This window comes from Nuphar pumila, chromosome 2, assembly GCF_984573655.1.
Source record: "Nuphar pumila chromosome 2, dmNupPumi1.hap1.1, whole genome shotgun sequence".
Classification (NCBI taxonomy): domain Eukaryota; kingdom Viridiplantae; phylum Streptophyta; class Magnoliopsida; order Nymphaeales; family Nymphaeaceae; genus Nuphar; species Nuphar pumila.
In genome coordinates this window covers 68,820,865-68,847,150 of record NC_143250.1, presented here as the reverse complement: position 1 = coordinate 68,847,150, position 26,286 = coordinate 68,820,865, and the positions used below count along the sequence as shown (strand labels likewise).

Here is a 26,286-nt window from a genome sequence, read left to right as displayed (position 1 = left end):
AGAACGACAACAGTATGTATTTATTCTATTAATAATCATTGCAATATGCAAGTTATCATAATGTTATCATTAATTATTAATACATACTTTGAACATTATTTTGTAGGAGGCATATGAGTAACAGATGGTAGAGCGATATGGCAATGACGCTACTCAACATCCATCATTTGATCCTGCAGCATGGGTGACTGCAGCAGGTGAACCCAAAAAGGGTCGCGTGTTCGGGTTTGGGAGTAATCTGAACACTTCACCAGTTATTGCTTCTTCCAGTTACGACACACCGACTTCTTCCGTCGACATAAGCTCCAAGCAGCAGCATATTTTTTCTGGTGATGATGTACGCCAGATCATTAAGGACACAATGAATGACTACTTCCATGACATCGTCTCCCCCTTTCTCCGAGATGAGATCAACAATCTTGTGTTGAACAGGGGATCTTCGATTGCAGGTCCCTCTCAGGTATAATCACATATTTAGTTTTTTGTCTGTCTGCCTTAGAACACATATGAGCATAATCGAATCACATATATAACTTTTTGTCTGCCTTAGAACACATATGAGCATGATAGAATCACATATAGAGTTTTTTGCCTGCCTTAGAGCACATATGAGCATGCTATAATCACATATAAAGTTTTTTGCCTGCCTTAGAGCATATATAAGCATGATAGAATCACATATAACGTTTTTTTGACTGCCTTAGATCACATATGAGCATGATAGAAACACATGTAGAGTTTTTTGCCTGCCTTAGAGCACATATGAGCATGCTATAATCACATATAAAGCTTTTTGCCTGCCTTAGAGCACATATGAGCATGCTATAATCACATATTCAGTTTTTTGACTGCCTGCGAACACATATAAGCATGTTATAATCACATATTCAGTTTTTTTACTGCCTGAGAACACATATGAGCATGCCAAAATCACATATAGAATTTTTTTACTGCCTTAGAAAATATATCATTCATGATATATTCACATATAAAGTTTTTTGCTTTGCCTGCCTTAGAGCACATATGAGTATGATAGAATCACATATAGAGTTTTTCTGTCTGCCTTGGAACACATGTGAGCATGTTATAATCACATATTCAATTTTTTGACTGCCATAGCACACATATGAGCATGATCGAATCATATATATAGTTTTTTGCCTGCCTTAGAGCACATATGAGCATGATAGAATCACATATAAAGTTTTTTTATTGCCTTAGAACACATATGAGCACATGATAGAATCACATACAACAACAACAACAACAATTATGCCTTCATCCCAAAACAATTGGGGTCGGCGATATGAACCAATAAAGAAATTCATTTTGGGTCTTCCACATGTATCCTTTTCCTCCAATCATTTCTATCCAATGCCATGTCCTCGGTGAGGTTCAAAGCATTCATATCCTTTCCTATCATCTCCATCCAAGTCTTCCTAGGCCTACCCCGACCTCTTTTAACTAATATATTTTCCCATTTCTCCAACCTTCTAACGGGAGCATCATTAGGCCTTCGCCGAATATGTCCAAACCACCGTAAACGATTCTCTCGCATCTTATTTTCAATGGGTGAAACGCCTACCTTCTTACGTATCTCCTCGTTCCGAATTTTATCTTTTATTGTATTTCCACACATCCATCTAAGCATCCGCATCTCAGCTACACTCATTTTTTGAATATGATGTCTCTTAGCAGCCCAACATTCTGTACCATATAGTAAAGCGGGTCTAATAGTCGTCCTATAAAACTTTCCCTTCAACTGCAATGGCATTCTACGATCGCACAACACTCCAGTTGCACTTTTCCATTTCATCCACCCAACCTTTATCCTATGATTTACATCTGCATCAATTTCTCCATACTTTTGAATGATGGATCCCAAATATTTGAAATAATCATTCACCGGTATTTCTTGCTCACCAAGCTTTACTACTCTCCCATCATTACTTCGTTGCTTACTAAACCGACATTCCATATATTCAGTCTTACTCTTACTCAACTAAAAACCTCTAACTTTCAATGTTTGTCTCCATAATTCTAACTTAGCATTAACCCCAGCTCTAGACTCATCAATCAAAACAATATCATCAACAAACAGCATACACCACAGTACATTTTCTTGAATTGATCTCGTAAGCTCATCCATCACTATCGCAAATAGGAAAGGTCTTAAAGCAGATCCTTGATGTAACCCAACCGTTATCGGAAAATTGGTTGTCACCCCTCCACAAGTGCGGACATTGGTTACTACTCCTTCATACATATCTTTAATTATACTGATGTACTTGAGAGAAACACCTTTCTTCATCATTGTCCACCAGAGAACGTCCCTAGGTACTCTATCGTATGCCTTCTCTAAATCAATAAAAACCATATGCAAATCTTTGTTCCTCTCTCTATATCTTTCAATAAGTTGTCTAAGAAGATGTATAGCTTCCATAGTTGATCTTTCAGGCATAAAACCAAATTGATTCTTTGATATCATGACAACCTTTCTCAACCTAGACTCAATCACCCTCTCCCAAAGTTTCATAGTATGACTCATGAGTTTTATACCACGATAGTTTGTGCAATCTTGTATATCACCTTTATTCTTATATAGAGGCATCAAAGTACTCTTCCTCCACTCATTAGGCATCTTATTTGTCCGCTAAATCTTGTTTAAAAGATTTGTCAACCATTCTAAACCTTTCTCTCCCAAGCATTTCCAAGCCTCGATAGGTATACCATCTGGACCAACTGCCCTTCTTGATTTCATTTTCTTTAAAGCCTCTGCAATTTCTTTCTTTTGAATCTTGCGCATGAAGTCACGATTTATCTCATGAAAAGGAATGGAGAAGTCTCCAAGATCTTGAGCATGACTTTCATTAAATAGCTTATCAAAATAATCTTTCCATCTCTCTTTAATCTCCTCATCTTTGATTAAAACCCTTTGCGTTTCATTTTTGATACATCTAACCATACCCAAATCTCTCGATTTCCTATCTCTCATCTTTGCAAGCCTATAAATATCTTTCTCGCCTTCTTTGGTATCCAACTTGTCATAAACCTCCTTATATACCTTAGCCCTTGCGTTTCGAACTACTTTTTTAGCTTCTTTCTTTGCTATCATATACTTCTCCAAATTCTCATTATCACGACTCCTACTTAGATTTCTATAACACTCTCTTTTAACCTTAATAGCTAATTTGACATCCTCGTTCCACCATGATGTATCCTTACCTAGTGGTGCACCGCCTTTAGACTCACCCAATACCTCCTTAGCCACATTTCTCATGCCACCCTCTATCGTATTCCACATTGATTATGAATCCTCCTCGAGACACCAATCAGCTTCCTTAACTACCTGTTCTACAAACATTCCTTGTTTAGCTCCTTTCAGTGCCCACCACTTAATTCTAGGATTTATCCTATGTCTATCCCTTTTGCGGCATTGTCTAATTCTAAGATCTAAAATTAAGACTCTATGTTGTGTAGCTACACTTTCTCCCGGTATAACCTTACAATCGATGCAACAACCCCTATCTCTCTTTCTAAGTAGAAAAAAATCTATCTGACTCGTATTAACCCCACTTTTAAATGTTACTAGGTGAGACTCCCTCTTCCTAAACCAAGTGTTTGCTAAGATCATATCATAGGACAAACCAAAATCTAAAATCCTTTCTCCACTTTCATTTTTTTCTCCTATACCATAGCCTTCATGGATACTCTCAAATCCATCCCTACTAATGCCTACATGTCCATTAAGGTCACCGCCAATGAAAAGCTTTTCTCCATAAGATATCCCTTGTACTACTCCATCTAAATCTTCCCAAAATTGATGCTTAATGGAATAATCTAAACCTACTTGAGGTGCATAAACACTAATAATATTAAAAATATCCGTACCTAATACTAATTTAATAAGCAAAATCCTATCACCCTTCCTACGGACCTCAACTACATTATCTATAAACTCACTACTCATAACAATCCCTACTCTATTCCTATTCCTATTTATTCCTGTATACCAAATCTTATATCCCCAAGGTTCTATCACTTTTGCTTTCTCACCTACCCATTTGGTCTCTTGTAGACATAAAATATCAATCTTTCTCCTACACATAACATCTACTAACTCTACCAACTTACCAGTTAAAGACCCTATGTTCCAAGTGGCTAACCTAATTTTATGGTCTTGGACTAACTTCTTTACCCCCCACCCGTCCAACAAAGTGAGAGAACCCTTGCTTATTTGACACCACACCCGGGCGCCGGTGTGACGCGTCGCTTCTAGGCGACGACCTAGCAACCCTTGCCCATTTATCACTGCCTCCGGGCCTAGAGAGTACAGCGCGTCGCTCAGTAGGGAACGCCCCAACGAAATTCTCATATTGGTTCATTTTCATAGGGTATGACTAAGTTTTTATGCTGGCTGTCACAGGCCTACCGCAACCCTCCTCTTTTATCCGGGCTTGAGACCGGCAGTGTATAACTAAACAGTAATACACAGGCGAAGTTACATAGTGTGTAATTTATTTCATTATATTTTGTTTATTAATACTGACTGTTCTTTTCTTGTGTAGGTTGCTAGCGATAATCAGCGTAGCGGAGCTGAAGGGACAGATAAAGGCAATGAAGAAGAAGACGCACAAAATCTTGGCGATGATTAGAGAACTGTGTTGAAGTTCTATTTTTTTTTTGTTTCTTAAATGTAATTATTGAATTGTAGTTAATTGAACTTGTTAATTTTAAGGTGAAACGATTAATTGTTGTAGATTCCTTTTATATAGAATTTTTTGTGTGGTTTATTTTTTATTTACAGGAAATATAAATTGTACAGGAAATATAAATTGTACCGTTCTCGGTATTTAATTTTCAAATAATTTTTTTTGTTTTTTTTCATGTTTGCGATGGATTAGCAATGGAACCATCCGTCGCTATGCATATAAATCTAGCGACGGACGTAAATCCGTCGCCAAGCCGTGGTCGCCGTTTAGTACCGGTGGATTGGCGACAAAATATATCGCTCGTTATTCCGTCGCAAGTAGCGACAGACCGGGCGACGAATTTATTCTGTCGCTAGCGTCGAAAAAATCGCGACGTAAGCATACCGTCGCCTAGTCGTCGCTAAGCCTGTTAGCGACGAAATGTGGTCGTCGCTAATCCACGACTTTGTTGTGGTGTATATAAATGTAAATATTTAAATAATGAGAAATCAAAACCCACCCACAAAGAAACATTTTGTTAGATTTTTTGGTGTTTTTTTGAAATTCTGACCTTAGAGACCTAAACATTTTGTCCGTTTTTTGATATATTTTTTTAAAATTCTGACCTTACGGACCTAAACATAGACCTTACATGCCTTTGTAGTTTTTTAAATTCTGACCTTGCTTTTTGGAAATTCTGACCTTACAGACCTAGATATTTTGTCAGATTCTCAGTATTTTTTTCAAAATTTTGACATTCCAAAGGTCAGAATTTGAAAATTACACAAAAAATGTTTATCGTTTTCATTTCTCTTGAAATCATATTTTAAAGTTAAGAAATATAATATATAAAGTATGGAATTGCGTTCAGAATTTTTTATTTATAAAAATCTCTAAATAAGTTCAAAGACTTTAAAACAAAGAGAAAGAGGCACGAGTGAAGTTGGGCCACGACTAAACCCGTTCAAGTTGCCAAGATTTTAAGTTAAGGATATTGTTAGGGTTTTCCCTTGGAAGGAAACGCCCTCGAAAAATAGGCGTATGCCGCTTTTAAGTGGCGAGAACACGGTATTCTTTAGTAAAAGGCGAAAGAATAGTTCGCTTTGTGCTCACCACGCGGCTGTGTAAGTAATCTGATAAGCTTTCATCCGACCCCTTTATATTGAAGAGAGTGGGCCACCGAAATCTCTTTCTGACCGATATGGGACTAAACTCCCGTTCATACTCATTTGAAACTGAGCTTCTATGGTTCGGGTGATGCTCCACTTTCCTGGTCTACTCCTAAAACTGGGAGAGCCCAGTCTTTAGTTTGATATGTTCGTGGTCTGCATGTTTGGACATGGTAAGCAGACCAGGGGCTTGATGCCTTATGGTAGGTCCTGCACCTGGGGTGCAAGTAGGTCTGAACAGGAACTAGACCAAGTTCATGAACATGGCTGCCTTGACCTGGACCCGGAACTAGACCCTACTGGAACATACTGCCATAGATCCTCGTACGGATCCAGCATGATCTGAAAATATGGTTGGTCAAGACGAATATCAAGACCGATTATTTATTGGACCAGATCCTAAAATCAAGGGCTGGATTAGAGTTCAGCTTAGGGGTGTAAACAGTCTAGTTTGGATAAGTTCTTGTCAACCTATTTTAATTGGATCTAAATAGATCTGCAACTGATCCAACTTGATTTTGGTCCAGTCTGGGTATGGCTGAAAATTGTGGACCCATATGGGTCTTAGCAGGTTGGGGTGAAAATGGGCCTGGTCTTAAGTAGACCCATTTTTTAACTGGGTATAAAAGTTTGACCCAATGACCCAATTTGATCCAGGTTTGAGTATGGCGGTAAATCATAGACCCATATGTGTTAATAATCAGTTCAAGTACAAAGCAGGTTGGCCATCATTTGTTTCGGGTTTGGGTTCAAGACTGAGTATTGTAGACCGGTAGGGGTTAATGTGTTCAAGTCTAGACTGGTTAGGGTACTCATTATAACAAGATTTTACATTCTCTTAAAAAAACAAGATTATACATTAAAAAGCCTTATTATAACTTAGCAATGATACGGTGCTCCGGAGTACCGACTTCCACCTAGTAGAAGCTTTAGATTGTCAAAATTAATTTTTTTTTTAGTTGATCAGACCCTATAGATATGATCTATAAGCATTATTTAGTAGAAAACAAGTTTTGGATCATATGATTATAGCATATATGTATGTTTTTCAAGACTTTTAAAAATCAATAGCTCACAATGTATCAAAATTTCATGACATAAAAAATCCTACTTTTATGTCAAAAAAACATGATCCAACGAATTATTCCTATCAAATAAACTATGTTGAGTACATCCATAAGGTTTAATTGAGAAGATACAACCTACAATCATGATTTGATTTCTAGCTAGTATGTAGAGTAGGTACTCCCGGAGCACCGAAGCATCTCTCATTATAATTTATAAACACTTGTAATTTGTAAAGCATATTAAAGATTACAATTATAAAGTATGCAGAAAATTAAAGATAACAAGAATATTATTCAAAAACTAACCAATTTATCAATTTAAAATAAAAAATGTCCATTCTAAACAAAAAAAATTGTCAATGTTGGTTCATATTTGAAATTAATCAAAATCAATAATTGAATGCAGTTAGTTTTTCTTTTTTTACTTTCTAAAGCTAGTAATGCAGCTGTCATAAAGGAAGCCTATTGGATTAGTGCTATGATATTTCTATCAATCCTTATTGTGATTAAAGCTATCATAAATACTGTGCATTGGGTTCGGGTTTCAGCCAGTCTAGGACTGGATTTGGATTTGGGTCAGGCATAAAACAGGTTCGGGTTCAAGTACATATTGTATAAAATTATTTGATGGGTACAAAATGGATTAAAGTACATACCTGGTTTCGGTTTAAGTCGGTTCGGGTATAGATTGCGAAGAACTGTTTGCACCAGGCAATAAAACAGTCAGGTCTAAACATGTACATATTGTATAAAATAATTTCTGTCGTGTATAAAATGGGTTCAAGTACATATCGGATTTGGGTTTTGGTCGGTTCGGGTATAGATTGCATAGAACTGTTTGCACCAGGTATCAAAAAATGGGTCTGGTGCAAACAGATTTTGTTTTATATATTTCACAACTTTGTAAACAGTGTTTTGCCTAATATGCTCAGGGTAACGATGCATGTAACAAGGCTTAGCGAAAATTACCATAAACGTATCAAGTGTTTCTGAACATAATCCTTGTAATTCTTTGATGGACATCGGGTCACCCCAGCCTAGCTTGACCAAGCCTTGTTATGGCTTGACAGGCCTGACCTGGGCTCACGCTCACTAAAGACAACCAGAGTCCAGACTCTTGTAGGGTTTGAGCTGGGCCCAGGACTTATTGGGCTGAGGCGGATCTCGCCGAGCCCTTTCAGTCCAAGTAGTGAATGGATCAGGTTTGGTTGGACCTCCAGACTGAATTTAGCATCTTATACAGATCATGCAACAAGATCCAATCTATAGATCAGATTCATTCTTATATGATCAGACTGTGTGATTGTCAATATTTTCAGTCCGTGTGTTGAACAAGTTTCCAAATCTTTCCCCATCAAGGTCTTATTCAAACTTCAAATCATCTTCCGATCCAATATCTCAATACGAAAAGTCTCATACCAATCCAACACACCTTCAAAGGAGCAGATCTTATCCACGATCATAACTGAATCAAACCGGTTTTCACCTCTTAAATTACTGATTAAAACAATAAAGAACAAAAATGAAACTCTGAAAGGCTCCCCACAATTGATAAACTAGTAAAAATTTAATATCTGAGATTGGTAGAGGCGCGCCAAGCCCTTGCAGTAGTAAAACGCATGGGCGACGCTTGAGGGGCCCAGTACGGTGGTGGCACCATCACCCAAAATAAATTAATTTAATACCATGTGGTCACATGGACCACGTATCAGATATTAAACTGATAAGAACAGATACCACACTTGATCTTAGCCAAAAGGCCGAGAAAGGTATGACTAATCTCAACCTCATTTTATACACCCTTCACCCCTCTCACTTCACTCTCGTCATCGATATGGGACTAAAAATGAGGACTCATTTTCTACCACCAAGCGCTAACACCCACCCACCTGAGCTGCCCATGGTTTTCCTCGCTTCGGCTAGGATTTCTCATCATCAAAACATGACGATAATACCAATGGGGGCACGGCCTGTCCGGCTGGAGCAGTTAGTGAACGTCACCTTGTGTTGGATCTGAATTAGGATTCATGTTGGTTGGTTAAAAATTAAAAGTCAGATTTGTACCAATAGCCATAATCCATTCAGATAACTTATCTTTTTGCACACCTACCATGGAGCTTGGATCACACTTTGAGTGTGCCTCTGCACCTAGCCATCCTTCATTTGTTTTTGGGATCCACAGCTAAAGATGGAGGGCATTAGGTGCAGCGGCACACTTCAAAGTGTGCCATCCTGACTCCATACCATGGGCCAAAAATACTTACATTTTTTTTTTATAATTCAAGAGAGAATACATCACCAACTGCACATTGGCTGGCCTCCAGTTGGTAAAACTCTTGAAGTCTTCCATAACCACCGAGGAGTATACCCAGCTTTGAGCTTGAGGTAAGGAACACCACTCGTGAGTTTCGAATTTGTGACGTCGCGTCTTGATGACATTCACAAATCACCCGTCAGATGTTTATCCTAACTCTCAACATCTTTTCCTTTTTCAATGTGCCCCATCTACAACGATCCGTGAACACAACCTTACTCCACCGGTCCTCATCCCCGAATGGTGCATGTGAACCCAATCTAGTTTTGACCCGTCTCTAATTGTATAAAAGCTTAACAAAGTTACAAATGTCGTCATTGGAATTTTCTTGGCAAAGAAAAATTGTGCCATAAATTAAGATAATTACCTTTACCAAGGATATATTTAAGTCTTAAAACATAAAAATATAAGAAAAAACACAAAATATAAATATTGCAATTATATTTTCCAAATAAGCATTATTTTGAAAATATCATATTGCATTCAAATTTTTTTAAAATCTCACTAGATTACCAAAATCTACCTAAACCTATGACGGTTGGAGTCGGCCTCACCCAAAACCGAATTAAGCCACAACTAACCTTACAAAAGACCGTACAAAGGAAAAAAATTTATGTTGGGCCAATGTTAGGGTTTTCCTTTGCGGGAACACCCTCCAAAAATAGGCGTATGCCGTTTTTATGTGGAGAGCACACGGTATTCTTTAGTAAAAGGCGAAAGAATAGTTAGCTCTGTGCTCACCACGCGGCTGCGTGTCTACCAATTTACCTCTCACCTCATTATATACAAGAGAGTGGGGGCACCGACATCTCTTTCTGAACGATATGGGACTAAACTCCCGTTCATACGCGTTTGATTTTCAAATCTTGAAGCACCCAACAGAGTTCCCACGTATGCAATTTTAACCACTTTGTTCCCTGTTGCACTCGTCACACGCTTCTGCTCGTCTAAGCCACATCACATTGGGGCAGAAACTGAGCCTCTATCGTTGGGCTTGGTTTGGACCTGAAACTGAGCTTCTATGGTTCGGGTCATGATCCACTTTCTATGTCTACTCTTAAAAGTGGTCTTTTTTTCGAAGGAGTTTTTTTTTTTAAGTTTGATATATCAAGGTGTGCTTGTTTGGGCATGGTGAGCAGCCCAGGGGCTTGATGCCTTACGGGGTCGTAAGTAGGTTCGGGTCCTGACCTAAGTCAGGACCAGCTCTTACCCATGTAAATAAATACAAATAAAAGTAAACAACAAACTGTTTTTATCAGCTTATAGGAGAGAACCTCCCCATCACCAACTGCACATGATAGGCCAAAAAAAAGGTGATGGTTTTAAAATAGAAGATATTATGAAAATATCGCATTTTTTTCTGGTATTGTACCAGCTTTAAAATTGTGATGTTTAAATAAAACTGGATCAAGTTTTATAAAGATGGTTATGGTGTTGGCTCAAGATGTCAAGCTCTTGTTGCTGATAAAGAAAGGCTGGTTTGGATCTTAATTTATTTCTCAAAATTTAACTAAAAGCCATACACAATGATTATACTTTTTTTTTTTTGAAAAAAGAAAATGTTGCCGTTACCATTTTTTTTTGGCTGTTTTTATTACCTTACTATCCACTTTTGAAGGTCTGGGTTTTTTTTTAGGGAAATGTGGGGAGATGGGTAGCCAAGGGAAAAGTCGCGAACACTAACGACACATTGGCAGGCCTCAGGTTAGGGATGGCAGCAGACCGAGGCCGGGGCGGGGGACAAGGTCTCCGGACCTCCATCCCCGCCTCCATTCCTGTACGAGGATGGATTTTAACCTCCATTGGCGCCTCGATCATGTCCTCCATCCCTGGTCCAAACGGGGGCGAGGCGGGGCCCCGTTTTCCCTTTGTCTATAGTCATCTCTTGAAGGATTGGGGACGGGACGGGGATTGAGACGGGGACGGGGCAGGGTGGGGGAAAGTAGGGATGGCAGTGGACCGGGGCGGGGCGGGGGACAAGGTCTCCACCCCTGCCCCGTCTCAACATTCTAATCCCCGCCCCGTCCCCGTCCCCGTTTGTCAAATTGCATCACTCTTTGATATTCTACAAAGTCTGTCCTAAGCAATATTACACTCTGTCATAATAATGCTTATTTTCATGAGTGACAGTGCGACATTACCAAGGTTTTGAATGGATCACGAAAGGTAACCTTCTTAACCATAAGCATCTCATAGGATTCCAATTAAACTAAAAGACCTTCATGTGCATTCAAAATATATGATATCCAACAGGGGTATCATGTGTTGGATTGGACTTCCACCTAAACCGTGATCCATTGAATTCTCATTAATATGATTACTAATGTATACAACATTACTAGATAAAAAATTTGCTTCTTCATGTTTTTATGTAATTGATAAAGTACCAAACATTGTAGTATGTAAAATCCAAAGTCAATAGACAGGAGAGGATGATAAATTCTTTTCATGAATGAGAACCTAACTCCTGTTTCAGAAATGACTCAACTCGATCTTTGCTATGTTTGGTTCAATTAACCTGGCTCAAACGTGATCCCTTTGAGTACACATTCAATAAAGGCATAAACAATATGTTTAATGGATTTAGTTCATATTCAAGTAAGTCTATGAATGTTAGTCACATGCAATTAATAAATGATAAAAGATCAAAAAGAAAAAGAAAAAAGAAAGATGATTGACACGACAAAAGATAATGACTGCGAAGGAAGAATAGCAAGACATGATGGCGAAGGATCCCCCAGTGCACGTCACTTTGTATTGGGATGTTGCAGGTTCAAAACCCTGGCAATAAGTGTTATAGCTCCAATGACTTGTGCAAGAGCCAATCCTTGAAAACTGAGACAACAGTCTGAGTACGTGTTCAAATTTACAGAGTAAAATAAAAGTTCTACCTTTCCATATCCCAGCATCCTCTTCATTCTTCTGGTTTTGGTAAACCGAGAGCAGACCATACAAAATAAACACCCGGACGCAATACTCGATTCAGCTCCAGCAAAAGTGCACCACCTGTAGGTACATGCAATCAAGTTTTTATTTTGGTATGTTAGAGAGAAGGCAAGTGCAAGACTGCAAGTATTCAGTGTGCCACAATGATACATTGCTTCTTTCAAAAAATAGACCAAAAGGAAAGAAAAACTTTCATTAAAAAACAAACAGCAGGAGGATGACATGTGGAATACTCTCATGATAGCTAGAATATTAGCTGTTAGAGCTGACATATAGCTAAAGAGGTATATATATGATATCATAATATTCGTGCAATACTTCTGGAGTTGTTAAAAGTTGTAATATTGTTTACCAGAGGGTGTCTAGGTAAATCTTGAGACCCAGCTGACAATCTAATAAATATCTTGGAGGTCAATGCCCAACACAATGCAAATATGCTGCATGGTACAAAACTTTGCAATTCGATGTTGTAGTCATACAACAGTCAAACTAAACAAGGAATATGAGCTTGAATATTCACATCCATTTGCATGATGTTGCTGCAATCATTAATGTTGTTGAACATGTTGTCTCCACTGATGATACATAACCACATTACCCAAGAACAATAGACCAAAATTGTCATTCTCATCACCTAAGCATGTTGTGGTCAGTACTGGCTTTAAAATAACATGACATCTTCAAAATATTCTCAATGTTTGTTATTATAGGTTTGCACCATCAGTTTTTCATAATCACCATACTTTAAAATATCATTATCTTGTAATAAATATATTTTCAATTTATTAGAATGTTGCAACAGAATTACATGAACGAGTGTGATCAAGTATTACATTACCTGCATTGAGCAGCAATCTTCCCTTTCCCCATCTTCAAGTCATTTCTTACAACCAAGACCTGTGGAATAGTCAAATGCACTATATCATTAGCTGCAATACAACATTAAGTGATTTTGTTGAACATCAAAGAATTACCATTAGCTCATTAAACTCTAAATATCATCAGCATTGATAGCATTTGTATCTTCTACTTCACTTTCCTATGAACCAAACAAAATAGATTTTGTTAACAAGTAATAGTAGCAGATAAAAGAAGTGAGTAAAAGAATAAAATTTACCACATCCATATCTTCTAAGAATGTGTAACATTGTGGATCCTTCGATGATGATGAACCTATAAATAAAAAAATAATGCATTAGTTATACATTATAACATACGCATTCACTAATTATAAAAAAATGAACTTTCATTACCTCGTGATTCAGCCCACAACCAATTTTGAGAGCACATCAAAGCCTCTACTGTAGTTGGAAGAAGTTTACTACGATGTGGACTGATCACCCTTCCGTCTGTACTAAAAGCAGACTCTGAAGCAACTGAGGAGATAAGAATGACAAATATATCCTTTGCAATCATTTGTAGAAGAGGATACTTGGGACCACTTGACTTCCAAAATGATAGTATATCAAAATCTGGAGTTCTTGGCATCATCTCATCTTCTAAGTAATGTTCCAATTCTGATCTCCCATATACTTTTTCAATATCTTTAGATTGTATAAACTTATCAAAGTCAGAAAGATCATCAATTAGTGGACATTTGGATCCAATACTTGATTGAGGAGGAGGAGGAAAAAGTTCAGGTTCATTGGAGTTGTTTTCTTGTTTTTCATATTCACTAATCAACTCCACACAAAGATTCTTAATCCTCATAATTTCATTTAAAGCCCCATTGTCTCCATAAATCGTCTTATAATAATATTCCAACATGCTCAACTTGTATCTTGGATCTAAAACTGTGGCCACTCCCATAAAAACATGGATCACACTCCAATACTTATTAAAATTTTCTAGCATTCTAAGCGTCATGTTTTTCACATCTTTTGGATCAATTAGCCACTTAGTCATCTCAACTCTAATCCCACAAATAGTTGGAAAGTAGGCATTTGTTGTAGGATACTTTGTACCTGAAAATAATTTTGTTGCACGATGAAATAACTCTAATTTCTCACAATTGTCTTGTGCCATCTCCCAATCCTTTTCCGTCGAACAACGCTTGTAGTGAGAATCTCGATATGTCAAACGAGTAAAAACATCTTTATAAAGCAAAGCAGTTTGAAGCATAATAAAAGTTGAGTTCCATCGAGTTTTAACATCAAGAGCAAGTTTTTTGGTAATTGAAATATGCATTTGATGAGCAAACTCTTCAAATCTTTGTATTCTCATGGGAGATGATGTCCAATAAGCAACACTATCACGAATTCTTTCAATTCTTTCTCCAATCACAGTCAAACCATCTTGGACAATCAAGTTGAGAATATGGGCACAACAACGCATATGAAACAACCGTTCATGTAATATTAATGAACCAAATGGAAGTTTATCCAATAAAATATCTACAACTGCATCATTAGTGGTGCAATTATCCATCGTCAAACTTATCAACTTTCTATCAAGGTTCCACTCAAACAAACAATCCATCAAACACTCAGCAAGAACTTCTTTGGTATGTCGATAAGGTATATATAAAAACCTGAACATAATTTAATAAGGTGATTAAATATTGATATTGCAAAAACATGTTAGTAAGAATTAAAAAAAAAATTGATTGACATTTGACAAGTACCTTCTGATTCGACTTTGCAATCTTCAAGAATTATCAATGAAGTGTGCAATGATAGCCATGTATCCCTTCTTTTGATTGGAAGATGGTCACATGTTTGTAGTGATGGCAATTCTACTCTTAGTTTTTTCCAACAACTTTATTGTCTTGTCTCGTTGCACATTATAAATTTTGTGAATATCTTTCTTCATAGTGTTTCGAGTAATCATTTTGAACAATGGTTGAAGAGTATTAGAATATTTTCTAAACCCATAATGATCAACCATACCAAAAGGATATTCATGTAGAATAATCATCATAGCAAGATCCCTTCTTCCAGCATCTTGAATAAATTGTCAATTCTCTATTGTTTTTTCGTCATTCAATGTAGCTTTGTTTGTAGCCAAAATATATTGCTTCATATTATTATGCTTAAGCCTAGGACATATCATAATATGATCATGCAAATGAGTAGTTTCAGCCTTGGCACCACCAGCAAGACATTTATGACAATGATTGCACTCTGACTTATCCTTTCCACCAATCTTTTTCTTAGTGAAATGTTTCCATACAACTGATTTATGCCTACTTGTTTGTTCAAGTGCAAATCTACCTGAATCAGTTGATTGATCTTCATTATCTTCCATTGAAACATGGTTGCTATCAACTGGTGTAACCAGAGCTTGAGACATACTATGTGAACTGGAAGGTTGAAAACTTAATTTATTGGTTATTGATTCTTCCTCTTCCATATCAAATTACTGGCCACCAACTTATAGATCTACAAAACATTCACAAAAAAAAAGACTATCAACAAATTTCCAGACTGCTTATCATATATGAACTTTAATTGATTTCTCCACAATTAAAATTTCATACAGAAACCAAAACAACTTGAACCAACCGAAACGAACCAAAATTGAAATGCAAGAAACAAACAGAAACAATATCAACTTGAACAAATATGACCAATATGGAAAAGAAAATACTAATTTGATAAACCAATATGGCATTGTTAGACATCAATATGGCATTGAATTACATGCATGTCTGCTTGCAAAATTAATCCGGTTATACTAGCCTGCAACACACACCCCACCCCCCATCCAATTGAAAGAATAGCCTGAACTAAGATTATGAACAAAGCAATATCATTGATGAAATTGTCATTTAAAAAAAAAAAGAACAAGAACCATTCTATTCCAGTAAGCTCTTTTTTTTAAACTGTCCAAATAGCAAGACGGCATGCACCCTGGTTTCACCTACAAGATTGCAAGTGCAAAGATTTTCATAGCTACCCAACAACTAACGGATGAAATCACACACAAAAAAAGTACTATTGCAAAATTCTTTGTCTGCAAGGGTAATAAATCTCCTGCTCAAATCAACCCATTCAAATCGCTTTGAGTCACACCATCATGACATATGCCATAAATATTATGCACGAAGACAACCAAATACACAACGACAATTATAAACAACGCCATTCTTATCTTTCAAAAGATCACCAACAATCATAAAACAATGGAAATCAGCGGAATTTTCAATCTTAACATAGAATTCCAAGATTGATTCATCCATCCATCAGACAAAAAAATGATAAAATTGACGTGATATTAATACTTTCCGTGTATCCTTAGTTTTCTTCCCTTGAAATTAACATCAACCAAATACTAACACCCTACAAATGAGCGTAGCAATCAGATCTACGCATGAACCTGAAATTCTGGATCCAGCGACCAGAATATCGTAACATCAACAGGAATCACACCGATACCAGCAGAAAATCCACATCAAACGACTCTTCAGAAATAAAAAAAATGCATGGAGAATCGAGTTGCAACCGAATCACGTAGTCAACACAAATCTACTATACACACCAGATACAAAACTTAACCACAGACCCGTAACAAGATGATACAAAACCGATAAACGATATTTCAAAAACTCTAATTCCGCTATAAGAGTTCCGACACAGATAAGCTTAGAAAGAATGAAACGATATCACAAGCCTAAGAGAAACAAAGCAAAGAAACAGCAAGACGGTGAGGAGAGGGGTCGGCGACGACGCTGCTCCGACGATGCAAGGCCACAGACGGGGAAAGGTAAAAGAAAAGAGGGAGGAGATGGCACCACAGAGGAGGCTCACGACAGTGGCACAAGGCAGCAGCAGAGATGGAAGGAGGAAGAGATCGTGTCGGCCAACGGTGGTCGGTGTCGGCCAACGGTGGTCGGCGACGGCCCGGCTCCAACGATAATGCGGATGGGGAAGGAGAAGAGGCAACGGCCCGGCTTGGCGGCTCCAGGGTTAGGAACTTAGGGAGTTAGGGTTAGTAAACAGTAAGAAAAATATAAAGGGTTGGGGGCGGGGATGGGACGGGGCCGGGACAGGGATGGGGCGGGCGGGGCGGGGCCGGGGGCGGGGCGGGGATGGGGCGGGGAGGGGGAACGTGCCAGTCCATCCCCGCCTCCATCCCCGTTTCATGCCCTCCATCCCCGGTCCAAACGCTGCGAGGCGGGGCGGGGCCCCGCTTTCCCCCAGTCCACTGCCATCCCTAGGGGAAAGCGTAAGTCCATCCCTGCCTCCATCCCCATTTCATGCCCTTCATCCCAGGTCCAAACGGGGCAAGACAGGGCAGGGCCCCTATTGTCCCCTGGTCCACTGCCATCCCTACATCTGTTGATAAAACCCTTGGCTACAAGTTTTTTGCTGGCACAATGTTAGTGTGCGCCAGGTAAAACTTTTTTCACTGACTCCTTAATTTTTGTGCCAGAAAAAACTTTTTGTTTGCGCAGTCAAATTCTGCGCCAGCAAAAGCAACTTTACGTTGGTGCTGCCGCTAGGGTGAGCTAGCAAAAGCTGGTTTTCTTGTAGTACTTATTTAATGTTATTTATACTATTATATGAAGAGAAGAACTAATTCTGTCATTCATGATTTCTTATACAATATTTGCTCATTGGAGGCTAACTATAGCCGAAATAATAAGTTAATTGACGATCATTTGTTGGAATTGTTTTTTATTTTTCATTAGTTGATGATGTTGGTTTTGTTGTATAGCAACATTTGACAGAATTCTAAGAAATTTTTTTTTTTTGAAAGGCAGGCCGAGCTTAGGCCGAGCCCAACCATTTGGATTTGAACTACTACATCCCTACACAAGGTGACGTGCACTAGCTGCTCCTACCAGACAAGTTGAGCCCTCATTGGTGACAGAATTTTAGGCCTAAAAAAAGAGGAATACCATAAAGATTTTAACATTTTCGTTCTTTTTGTTCTCAATCAAAACTGCACATTCTCTTCCACAATTTTTTCCCCATATGGTCCCGACATTTAAAACACATCGCTGGAATGTTGCAGGTCTCTCAGCCGGCCGGTGCAGTTCTAATCAAAAGTGTACTACTTAGTGGACTTTTTCTCATGCCAAGGAAAATTGAGAAGAAACAATCAATTCACAGTGGCTCCCTGTTATTCGACAACACTGAACGCTGGTGCCCAATGGCTCCCCGATGATACGTTATGGAGCTGAGACTCTAGGGCTACTTTCTTCGCCTGGTTACTGTTGGCTGACCATAGCAACACCCTTGATCATATGCAGAAATTGGGTTGCCACCTAGCAAATCAATGTTCCCTGTGTGGTAGGGATTCTGAATCGGCTACCCATCTTTTCTGGTTCTGCTTTCTGTTCCAGGCGATGTTTACACTTGCTTGGCCTGATATTATGATAAAGGTAGACCCTGCTGATTATTTTACGTAGCTTATTATTGGTCCCGAGCAGATTTGTCAATCTAAGAAATGGAGGAAGATATGGAAGTGGTGGATCTGTTCCGCATGGTGGCGTGTGTGGGAGGGGAGGAATGACCAGCATTCTAGAGACAGATCTAAGCAACTTAAAGCTATCATCTACACTATTTAGCAGGATCTATACTTTGCAGCTGCTGCGGCTTGGCCTAATGTTAACAAGGTTCGGATTGGAAAAAGCCGGCTGAGCTCCTTTATCAGATGTAAAGATCCATAAAGCTCACTGATTCTGTAACCTCTCTTGGTTTTTACATGTGAGGACATCTCAACCTCGTGCCTAGTAATTTGGATTTTACTTGATGAATTTTCTTCTCTCAGAAAACAGAATAGAACAGCTTACAACCAGCACCATCCTAGACATACATGGCAAGCAGGTCCGCGTATTTTGTTTGGTACCGTATTCCATAATCATGGAAAGCAGATTACAGCATTTCACACATTCAGGACAACCAGCACACTTGCGAGGCGTCCTGTTAATTTTGAATGTCTCCAAACTGGATTTGGTAGGGAGATCCCTGACCCACCAGATTCAAAGCCAAATACATATTCGACACTCATTCAAAAAATCATGTTCACCCATGAATTATGACCTCAACATGGGACCAAACTAGGAGTAACTTTTATTCAGGTGAATTCTCAGGAAAGATGTTTATTTTGAATGTCTCCAAACTGGATTTGGTAGGGAGATGCCTGACCACCAGATTCAAAGCCAAATACATATTCCACACAATTGAAGATAGAGAAACTGGATTGATCATAGTACCCACCTGAGCCCTGCCCCCCTACGACACTCATTCAAAAAACCATGTTCAGCCATGAATTATGACCTCAACATGGGACCAAACTAGGAGGTGAATTCTGTGGAAGAGAATTCACTTTCCTAATGCTTTATTGCCTCGTCAGATTCTTGTGTTTGTATCCAGTTTCAGTTTTGGGTAAAAGAATTCTGACTTGCTCTAATTCTTGCTCCCACCTGTGATATCAAGGAACCCTCAAATGTCCTCTCTGGAGTGGACTCAGCTCTCTGCATTGCGACAGCAGCTCTCTCTCTCTCTCTCTCTCTCTCTCTCTCTCTCTCTCTCTCTCTCTCTCTCTCTCTCTCTCTCTTCTTCTTGGTGGCATGACCTCTCACCCAATTTCTGTGCTATAGCCAAATAATAAGAGGGTTCGCAAGGAAAAACATAACACACCAGTCATCCAAACAAAGGAAATTTAGAGCTTGGGAATTCATTTTCTTGACATTTCTTTGGATTGAGAATTCTCCTCCACCCAAAGCAAACGGCATTCCTAAAAATTCCAGCATGGTAAGCATCAATATTGCAGAATTATGTGCATATCTTAAACCTGTGTTGCAGGACACAACAAAAGAGACACCAGATACAGCATTTTTTGTGTGATTTCCAATTGAAAACAGTATATAAAAAGACAGGACAAAGGGATAAGTTGGAGTATTCCTAATTCGGAATGAATGTCAATCTAAAACTCTTTGAAAAAAATACAATAGTAAAACCTAAAAGTGATGGCTACCAGAAGTGTCCTAACATGAAATGAGCATATAACAGTGCGACTGTCAATGGACTCAATTCAATGTTTAAGATTTTGATTGTCAATTTGACAGGTTGACCGGTTGGTGCTCCAGGTGCCAAAAGACCCCAAGGAGCAGCATGTGGTGGTAGAGGTTAGATTAGATTACAACCTACAACAGAAAACCAAATATACATGTCATATCACAAATACCATTCAAATGCCTAACACAAAATGAAGATTAAAGGCACAATTCTGGCGTTGTTAAACTTGGCATCATTGACTAGTCAGGAAAAGAAAACAAAAAAAAAGAAAGGAAAATGGTATTAGAAAAAAAAACAAGCAGTACCTAAGAAGAGGCATAACGGTTATGCATAAATAGGGTGTAAACATAAGGGTTGCTTGAACTGAAACACACATTCTAGTTGTTTTCTTGCTCCCCAAAATGTGTATTAACCAAATAAAAATAACTTAAGGAAATATGGATTTTGATAAAGTTTCTGAAAAACCACATGCACACACACTCACACACAGTCATCACACACACATACAAACATATCATTGACACATATGTAAGCAATATTTTGAAAAATTCACAATACTATCACGAAATAATGAATCTTGAAAGATTTCTCTTTTTCTTATTTTCTATATTCTAGCTTTTGATTCAGGAAAGATGCTGGTCGTGAAAATAAAGACTTGGAAGTGATAGTAAGTAAACAAAATAAAGTGACAAACAGCAACCACATGAACAAGTTAAACACAAGCGGGCAAGCAAACAAAAAACAACCTGAAATGATATACAAGTGAGAAACCATCAAATATATCAGGCTGCTATTTATTTGCCAATCTTAATTCGGTTCCATGACCAGCTTCCTAAACATCAAGCTAAAGAGGACACCAATGGCTACATTTTTTTTTTCCTTTTTTGGATACGCAAGCTGGGGGATAACCCCCATGGGGTTTGAACTTTGAACTCAGATCCCTCAATTATGATAGTGCGTCTTAACCATCCAGCTTCTCATTTGACCCCATCGATGGGCTACACTGTTAATTTGGAACAAACATATAAGTTCTCCGAGTAAGAAAACAGAATTTTCAACAACAGATCAATAAGTCTTATTTCCTCAGGTAGAACAGAATATCCAAGATGAATGAAAAACTCATCTCAAAATATGATGAAAACATTTGGTTACTTGATGTTGAAAGGAATGTCACTTCACATGCAAAGGATAGGGGATTTGTGCCTCGAATATGAAGGGAATGGAAACCAAAAGAATGGCTGAGGTATTTGCTTTGTGGTACAAGATATTACTTGCATCCATAAGCATGAAAATTTTTGGCAGTACAGGTGAACCGAATGGCCATGGCAAGGGTATTTGGAAAGGGAAGACTTGTAGTGGAGATCTCTCATCTCCTGAAAAAAGGTGAGAGACATAACACAATTCAAATGGAATGAGGAGGGAGGGGGGAATAACAGGGAAGCCCACTCTGGCCTTGCAGGGGACCCCCTACATCTCTGAGCCAGAGAAGCCGGAGCAGCCAGAGCAACCATAGCTTATGTCCAGAGTGGAGGGATGCAAGCAAAGAGAACAGTCGAGAAAATGAGTTCTGAGATGAAACATAGAGAACCTTGGTTGAATACTCTGACATCAAGAAAAAACAAAGAATGCTGAATGGTGCAGTAATGGTTTAGTCAAGCTCTAAGAGCCTAAGTTCATCTGTACAAAGGCTAGCAGTGCAAACAATCAAGTTGCAGAAATGGGGAAGCTAAAGAGTAAAGACTAACCAAAGTAGAAGTGCAGCATGAACATTTATGCAAAGGTAGAAATTTTACCATCATTATTAAACTTGAAGGGTATAACAAAAAAAGGACATGAGGAAGCTAATGATGTGCACCCAATACTGACATGCAGTAATAACATTCACACAAGGGACACTATAAACCTAAAAGACCTAAGATCCTTATAGAGGAGATAAGTGAAACAACCAAACAAGGGAATCAAGGTAAATATAGCTGATGCATGACTTAACAATCAGCCATAGACACAACAAGCAAAGGTGGTGAAGGTTGCAACGAAGTAGAGAAAGAGCCCACACAACCCACAAAAGGCACAAGCACAAGCCACTAAAGGCACACAAACACAAGCCACAATGGGCACAAGCACAAGAGCCACTAAGGGCCAAAGAGAGCACACAAGAACACTTAAAAAAATACATATTTTATTAATGTTCAAATGAACAAAGAATGCATAACTAGAATAGGGGGAGATCCCCTTTATATACACAAAGGAGCCTTAGCTGGCCGTTAGACTAGTCTAATGGCTAGCTAGTCAAAACTGGTCAACATCCAACAAAAAATACAAAAAATAAAAGGAAAAATACAGAAAAAATAATATTTAATATTATATATATAAGCATATACATACATATGTATATACATACAGATATATGTACATTTTAACAAAGCTGAGGGTAGGGTTTGCAAATTTTGCATGCATTGCTCAAACTGATACTGCCAAAAGTTATTACTAACATGGAATAACTTTTCAATGGTTTACTGGTGCCATAGCTGCTGAATACTTGCATAACTGACAACCTGAACTCAACTCTCTAAGCCTAGGTAAAATGGTGACTTTGGGATCTGTCAAGAAAAGCTACAAAGAAGGGCTTCATCATTTCCCAACTGGAAGATGTCCAAGCATGTTTACAGGCTCATAAGATGAATTACATGCAAAAGTAAGTTCAGTGCAGACCATCTTCTATCCCAACAAGTACGATGACATGAGCTAATGTTTTGTGGGTCACATGTTTGAGAAGTCATGCTTGCCAAGCAAGTATAGGGTCAGTTCACTTTAGTGCCACATTATCAATTTGTCATGTAACTTCCAAGGTTGGGCATCAAAATTTTAGCAGACTAACAGTTTTCGGCATCCATCCACTCCCTCCCATTCCATGCGATTGAGCTTGGAGTCATCCTCCTCGAAAATCCAGACAAAAGTTAGGTGAGGCAAGTCTACAGCACCCTTCTACCTTTGTAGCCATTCTTGCACCAGCGGTTTGGTAGGTGCACTTTCCCCATTCTCATCCATCACAACCATGAAGATCCAACTTCTCCGATCATGTCTCTTTTGTGGCTCTCGTTCTCTTATTTGAATTCTCCCATCTATTCCACCAAAGTTCAACCCATGCTAAAATAGGCTCTGCTACCAATGAAGATAAGAAAGGCAAAAATGTGAACCTGAAAAGAGAACAAAATACGTTCTCGACTTGAAATCCAATTTAGGCTTACATACACATGCAACAAAATGATGTTACATACATGAAAATTATATATGTGCCAGATAGCACTAGAAATTTTTCAGAATTACCAAATGAATCTTATTTTTAGGTTAAAACCACTGTATTTCACCATGGATTGTTTGCCTAAGAAACCGGCGACCTCTGCAAGCACTTCAGTGAAGATTTCAAGTTTTCAACAAGCTGTTTTCAGTCACAAAAGATTGCAATTCATTAAGAGTGAGCTGAATTGTCCCTATCATAGAAAAGGTTGTAAACTTGTGCCCCCATTGATGGTAGGGTCAACTTGATTATGAGTTCCCTCTTCACTTTGCTGATCAGTTTATATTCCATCATCTCTCCATCATCCAGCCTGGATTTCTTGGTTCCTTCGCCACTATCAGAGCCCTCCTAAAGCCAATAGCTTTGGCATTCACCAAACCACCAGAATGGTGAAACAATGCCCTATAACAACTTTTAACATATGTCTACTACTTTCACCCATCTTCAGCCGAATCCAACTATGTTCCTGATATTATCCAATTTTCACTTATAGGAATTACTAAACCTAGTCCCATGATACAATTGATGCCCCCATAGCATGATACAGTCTGGGTATCTAATTTTCCAGCAGAATTTTTCCTGTCCAAGGCTCCAAAAGAGATAGCCTGATTTCATTGCACCTTCATAAAATGAAAATGGCTTTGTTTTTGGGGGGTACTCATAAAACACCATTGTTCGTTCTTTCTTACACTTTCTTTTGCATCTTATTCCGTCCCAAGTGACTAGCTCAGTCCCTGAGATTGATCCCATTCTGAAATTACTTCATTGATTTAAAAATAATTGAAAATAAATAAATAACTATATTACCATTGATCCCTCTTCTGTATATGGCAGTTTATCTAGAAACAGTGCAGCAATTAAGAAGGCGTGTCAATCAATATCCAGTCACCTACTCCATCACAAAAGAGACTAACCAAGTGGTTACGCCTAGAACAAAAGGGTGATTCCTCGGTGCATTGCTTGTGTTGTCCATATTCAAAAACAGTGCAGCAATTAAGAAGGCATGTGAATCAATATCCAGTCACATACTCCATCACAAAAGAGACTAACCAACTGGTTACACCTAGAACTAAAGGGTGATTCCTTGGTGCACTGCTTTTGTTGTCCATATTTGAAAATATTTCCCTTCAAACAGCAAAAGAATCAACAACTTTCCTAAGGAATTTGCTTTAGAGTTGAAACTGTTGAAAACTTTGAAGAAAAAATGTCACATGTATCCATCTTTGTATTAAGGATGTAAAGTTATCAGTTGTCGCCTAAAGCAATTTCATATTAATCCAAAATATTTTAATTTTGTTAACTGTCACAAACTTCCATCAATATGATAATGTATAAATCCATTTTGACAAGTCCATCCATAGCCAAGATCCTTTAAAAATTTATAATGTCTGTGGCACAGTGAAAGATATCCATGAAAAGTCATCTGCCAAAATGTCTTTTTTTTTCTTTGTCCTTGTCACATATACTTTTCAAAAGAACCATCCATAAAATTCATATAATTACCAAAAATCCCATATACAATGACACCAACAAATTGAAGATGCAGATATATATGAAAATCATGTAAACGACTAGCCACTAGGAAAACGTACAAACAAAGCATGAACATAACATAATAATCTCTGCGGGACAAATACGACTGTCATTAGCAATCTTCATCTTTGTGCAGACATTTGTGCAGACAGATGCATAAATAACGAAATTGGCTTTGTATTAAGAAGTATATAACACATCTTCACCAATCAGTTTGACTGAACCATCCTCATAACATACCTAACAGAAGTTAACACAAATAGTAAATATAAAATTATCCTATAATCTACTCAACAGAGTTCAAACCCCAACTATATTTTTTGATACGTTCAATATGCAATATGCCATTTTCCTCCACACTATACACAGACATGAAGGTTCTTAGAACCCTCATCTTTCTGCATCTTTCCAATAGAAAAAACAAAAGGCAAATGGTTCCCCACATAAAAAGATCGATCAACATAATCAACAACGAACAAGACAATGATAAGACGGCACATTCTCACTACCCATAAACCATAAGTCTTTTTTTTGTGTGGAAGAAACACAAACCATTATTCAAGTTATAGATTAATCATATACACCAATCTTCTGCTAAAGAAAAGGCCTCCCCATCCAACAAACCACGGAAACAAGGACCACTGCCAATTTGCAAACACCAACAAAAGCAATAAACTAGCAATGGTTTTGTACGGCAATTTCAAGTATGCAAATCCCCATTTGCGCAAATTAACGGTAGACCGAGAGTCATGAATACAGAATTCCAAAATGGGTAGTCCCCAAACTTGCTCAGTACCACCCACAACTTTTCACCCCAAAACCATTAGAACCGAAAATGGAAAGGGGTAGAGAAACAGAAAGAATACGAAAACCCCAACCAATAATAACGAAAGAAAACCTCGCAGTCTCCTCTAGTCTTCGTCCTTCTTCTTGGGCTTCCGATAACTCTCTTCAACGTGTTTGGCCATGACGATGCCTGTATTTATGAGCCTCTTGATGTTGGGGACGTTGTAGTTTTGGGCTACGTAGATGCCGCAGACGGTGCCGAGCATGAACGAGAAGCTGCTCCTGATGATACCCATCTCGTCGATCTATCGTTATCGATCAAAAACGTAGACAGAATTGCAGACCCCAAACTCTGCCTTGTTCCTTGGCGAAGAGACTCCCTCTCTCACTCCCTGTCTCTCAAGCACGACGGAGTATCTGTACTAGCTTCTCCGATGGTTCGTCTCCATGGCCAACAGAGAGAGAGAGAGAGAGAGAGAGAGAGAGAGAGAGTTCCCCTTCCGCGAGACTACATT

At 38.4% G+C, this 26,286-nt stretch overlaps 1 protein-coding gene and 3 non-coding genes across 4 annotated transcripts; all 4 read right to left on the bottom strand.

The window, feature by feature from the left end:
* Positions 1-5,695: 5,695 nt before the first annotated feature.
* Positions 5,696-5,813, bottom strand: LOC149845690 (U5 spliceosomal RNA). The gene has a single exon (XR_016430689.1). It is a non-coding gene; the product is annotated as a U5 spliceosomal RNA (small nuclear RNA).
* A 2,698-nt stretch (positions 5,814-8,511) lies between these two features.
* LOC149845689 (U2 spliceosomal RNA) lies at positions 8,512-8,700 on the bottom strand. The gene has a single exon (XR_016430692.1). It is a non-coding gene; the product is annotated as a U2 spliceosomal RNA (small nuclear RNA).
* Positions 8,701-9,872: 1,172 nt separating this feature from the next.
* Positions 9,873-9,992, bottom strand: LOC149845688 (U5 spliceosomal RNA). Its single transcript, XR_016430691.1, has one exon. It is a non-coding gene; the product is annotated as a U5 spliceosomal RNA (small nuclear RNA).
* Positions 9,993-25,635: 15,643 nt separating this feature from the next.
* On the bottom strand, positions 25,636-26,268 carry LOC149845687 (uncharacterized). Its single transcript, XM_089997702.1, has one exon. The coding sequence runs from the start codon at positions 26,065-26,067 to the stop codon at positions 25,897-25,899; it is 171 nt and encodes a 56-aa protein (XP_089853828.1). The 5' UTR covers positions 26,068-26,268; the 3' UTR covers positions 25,636-25,896.
* Positions 26,269-26,286: the final 18 nt, after the last annotated feature.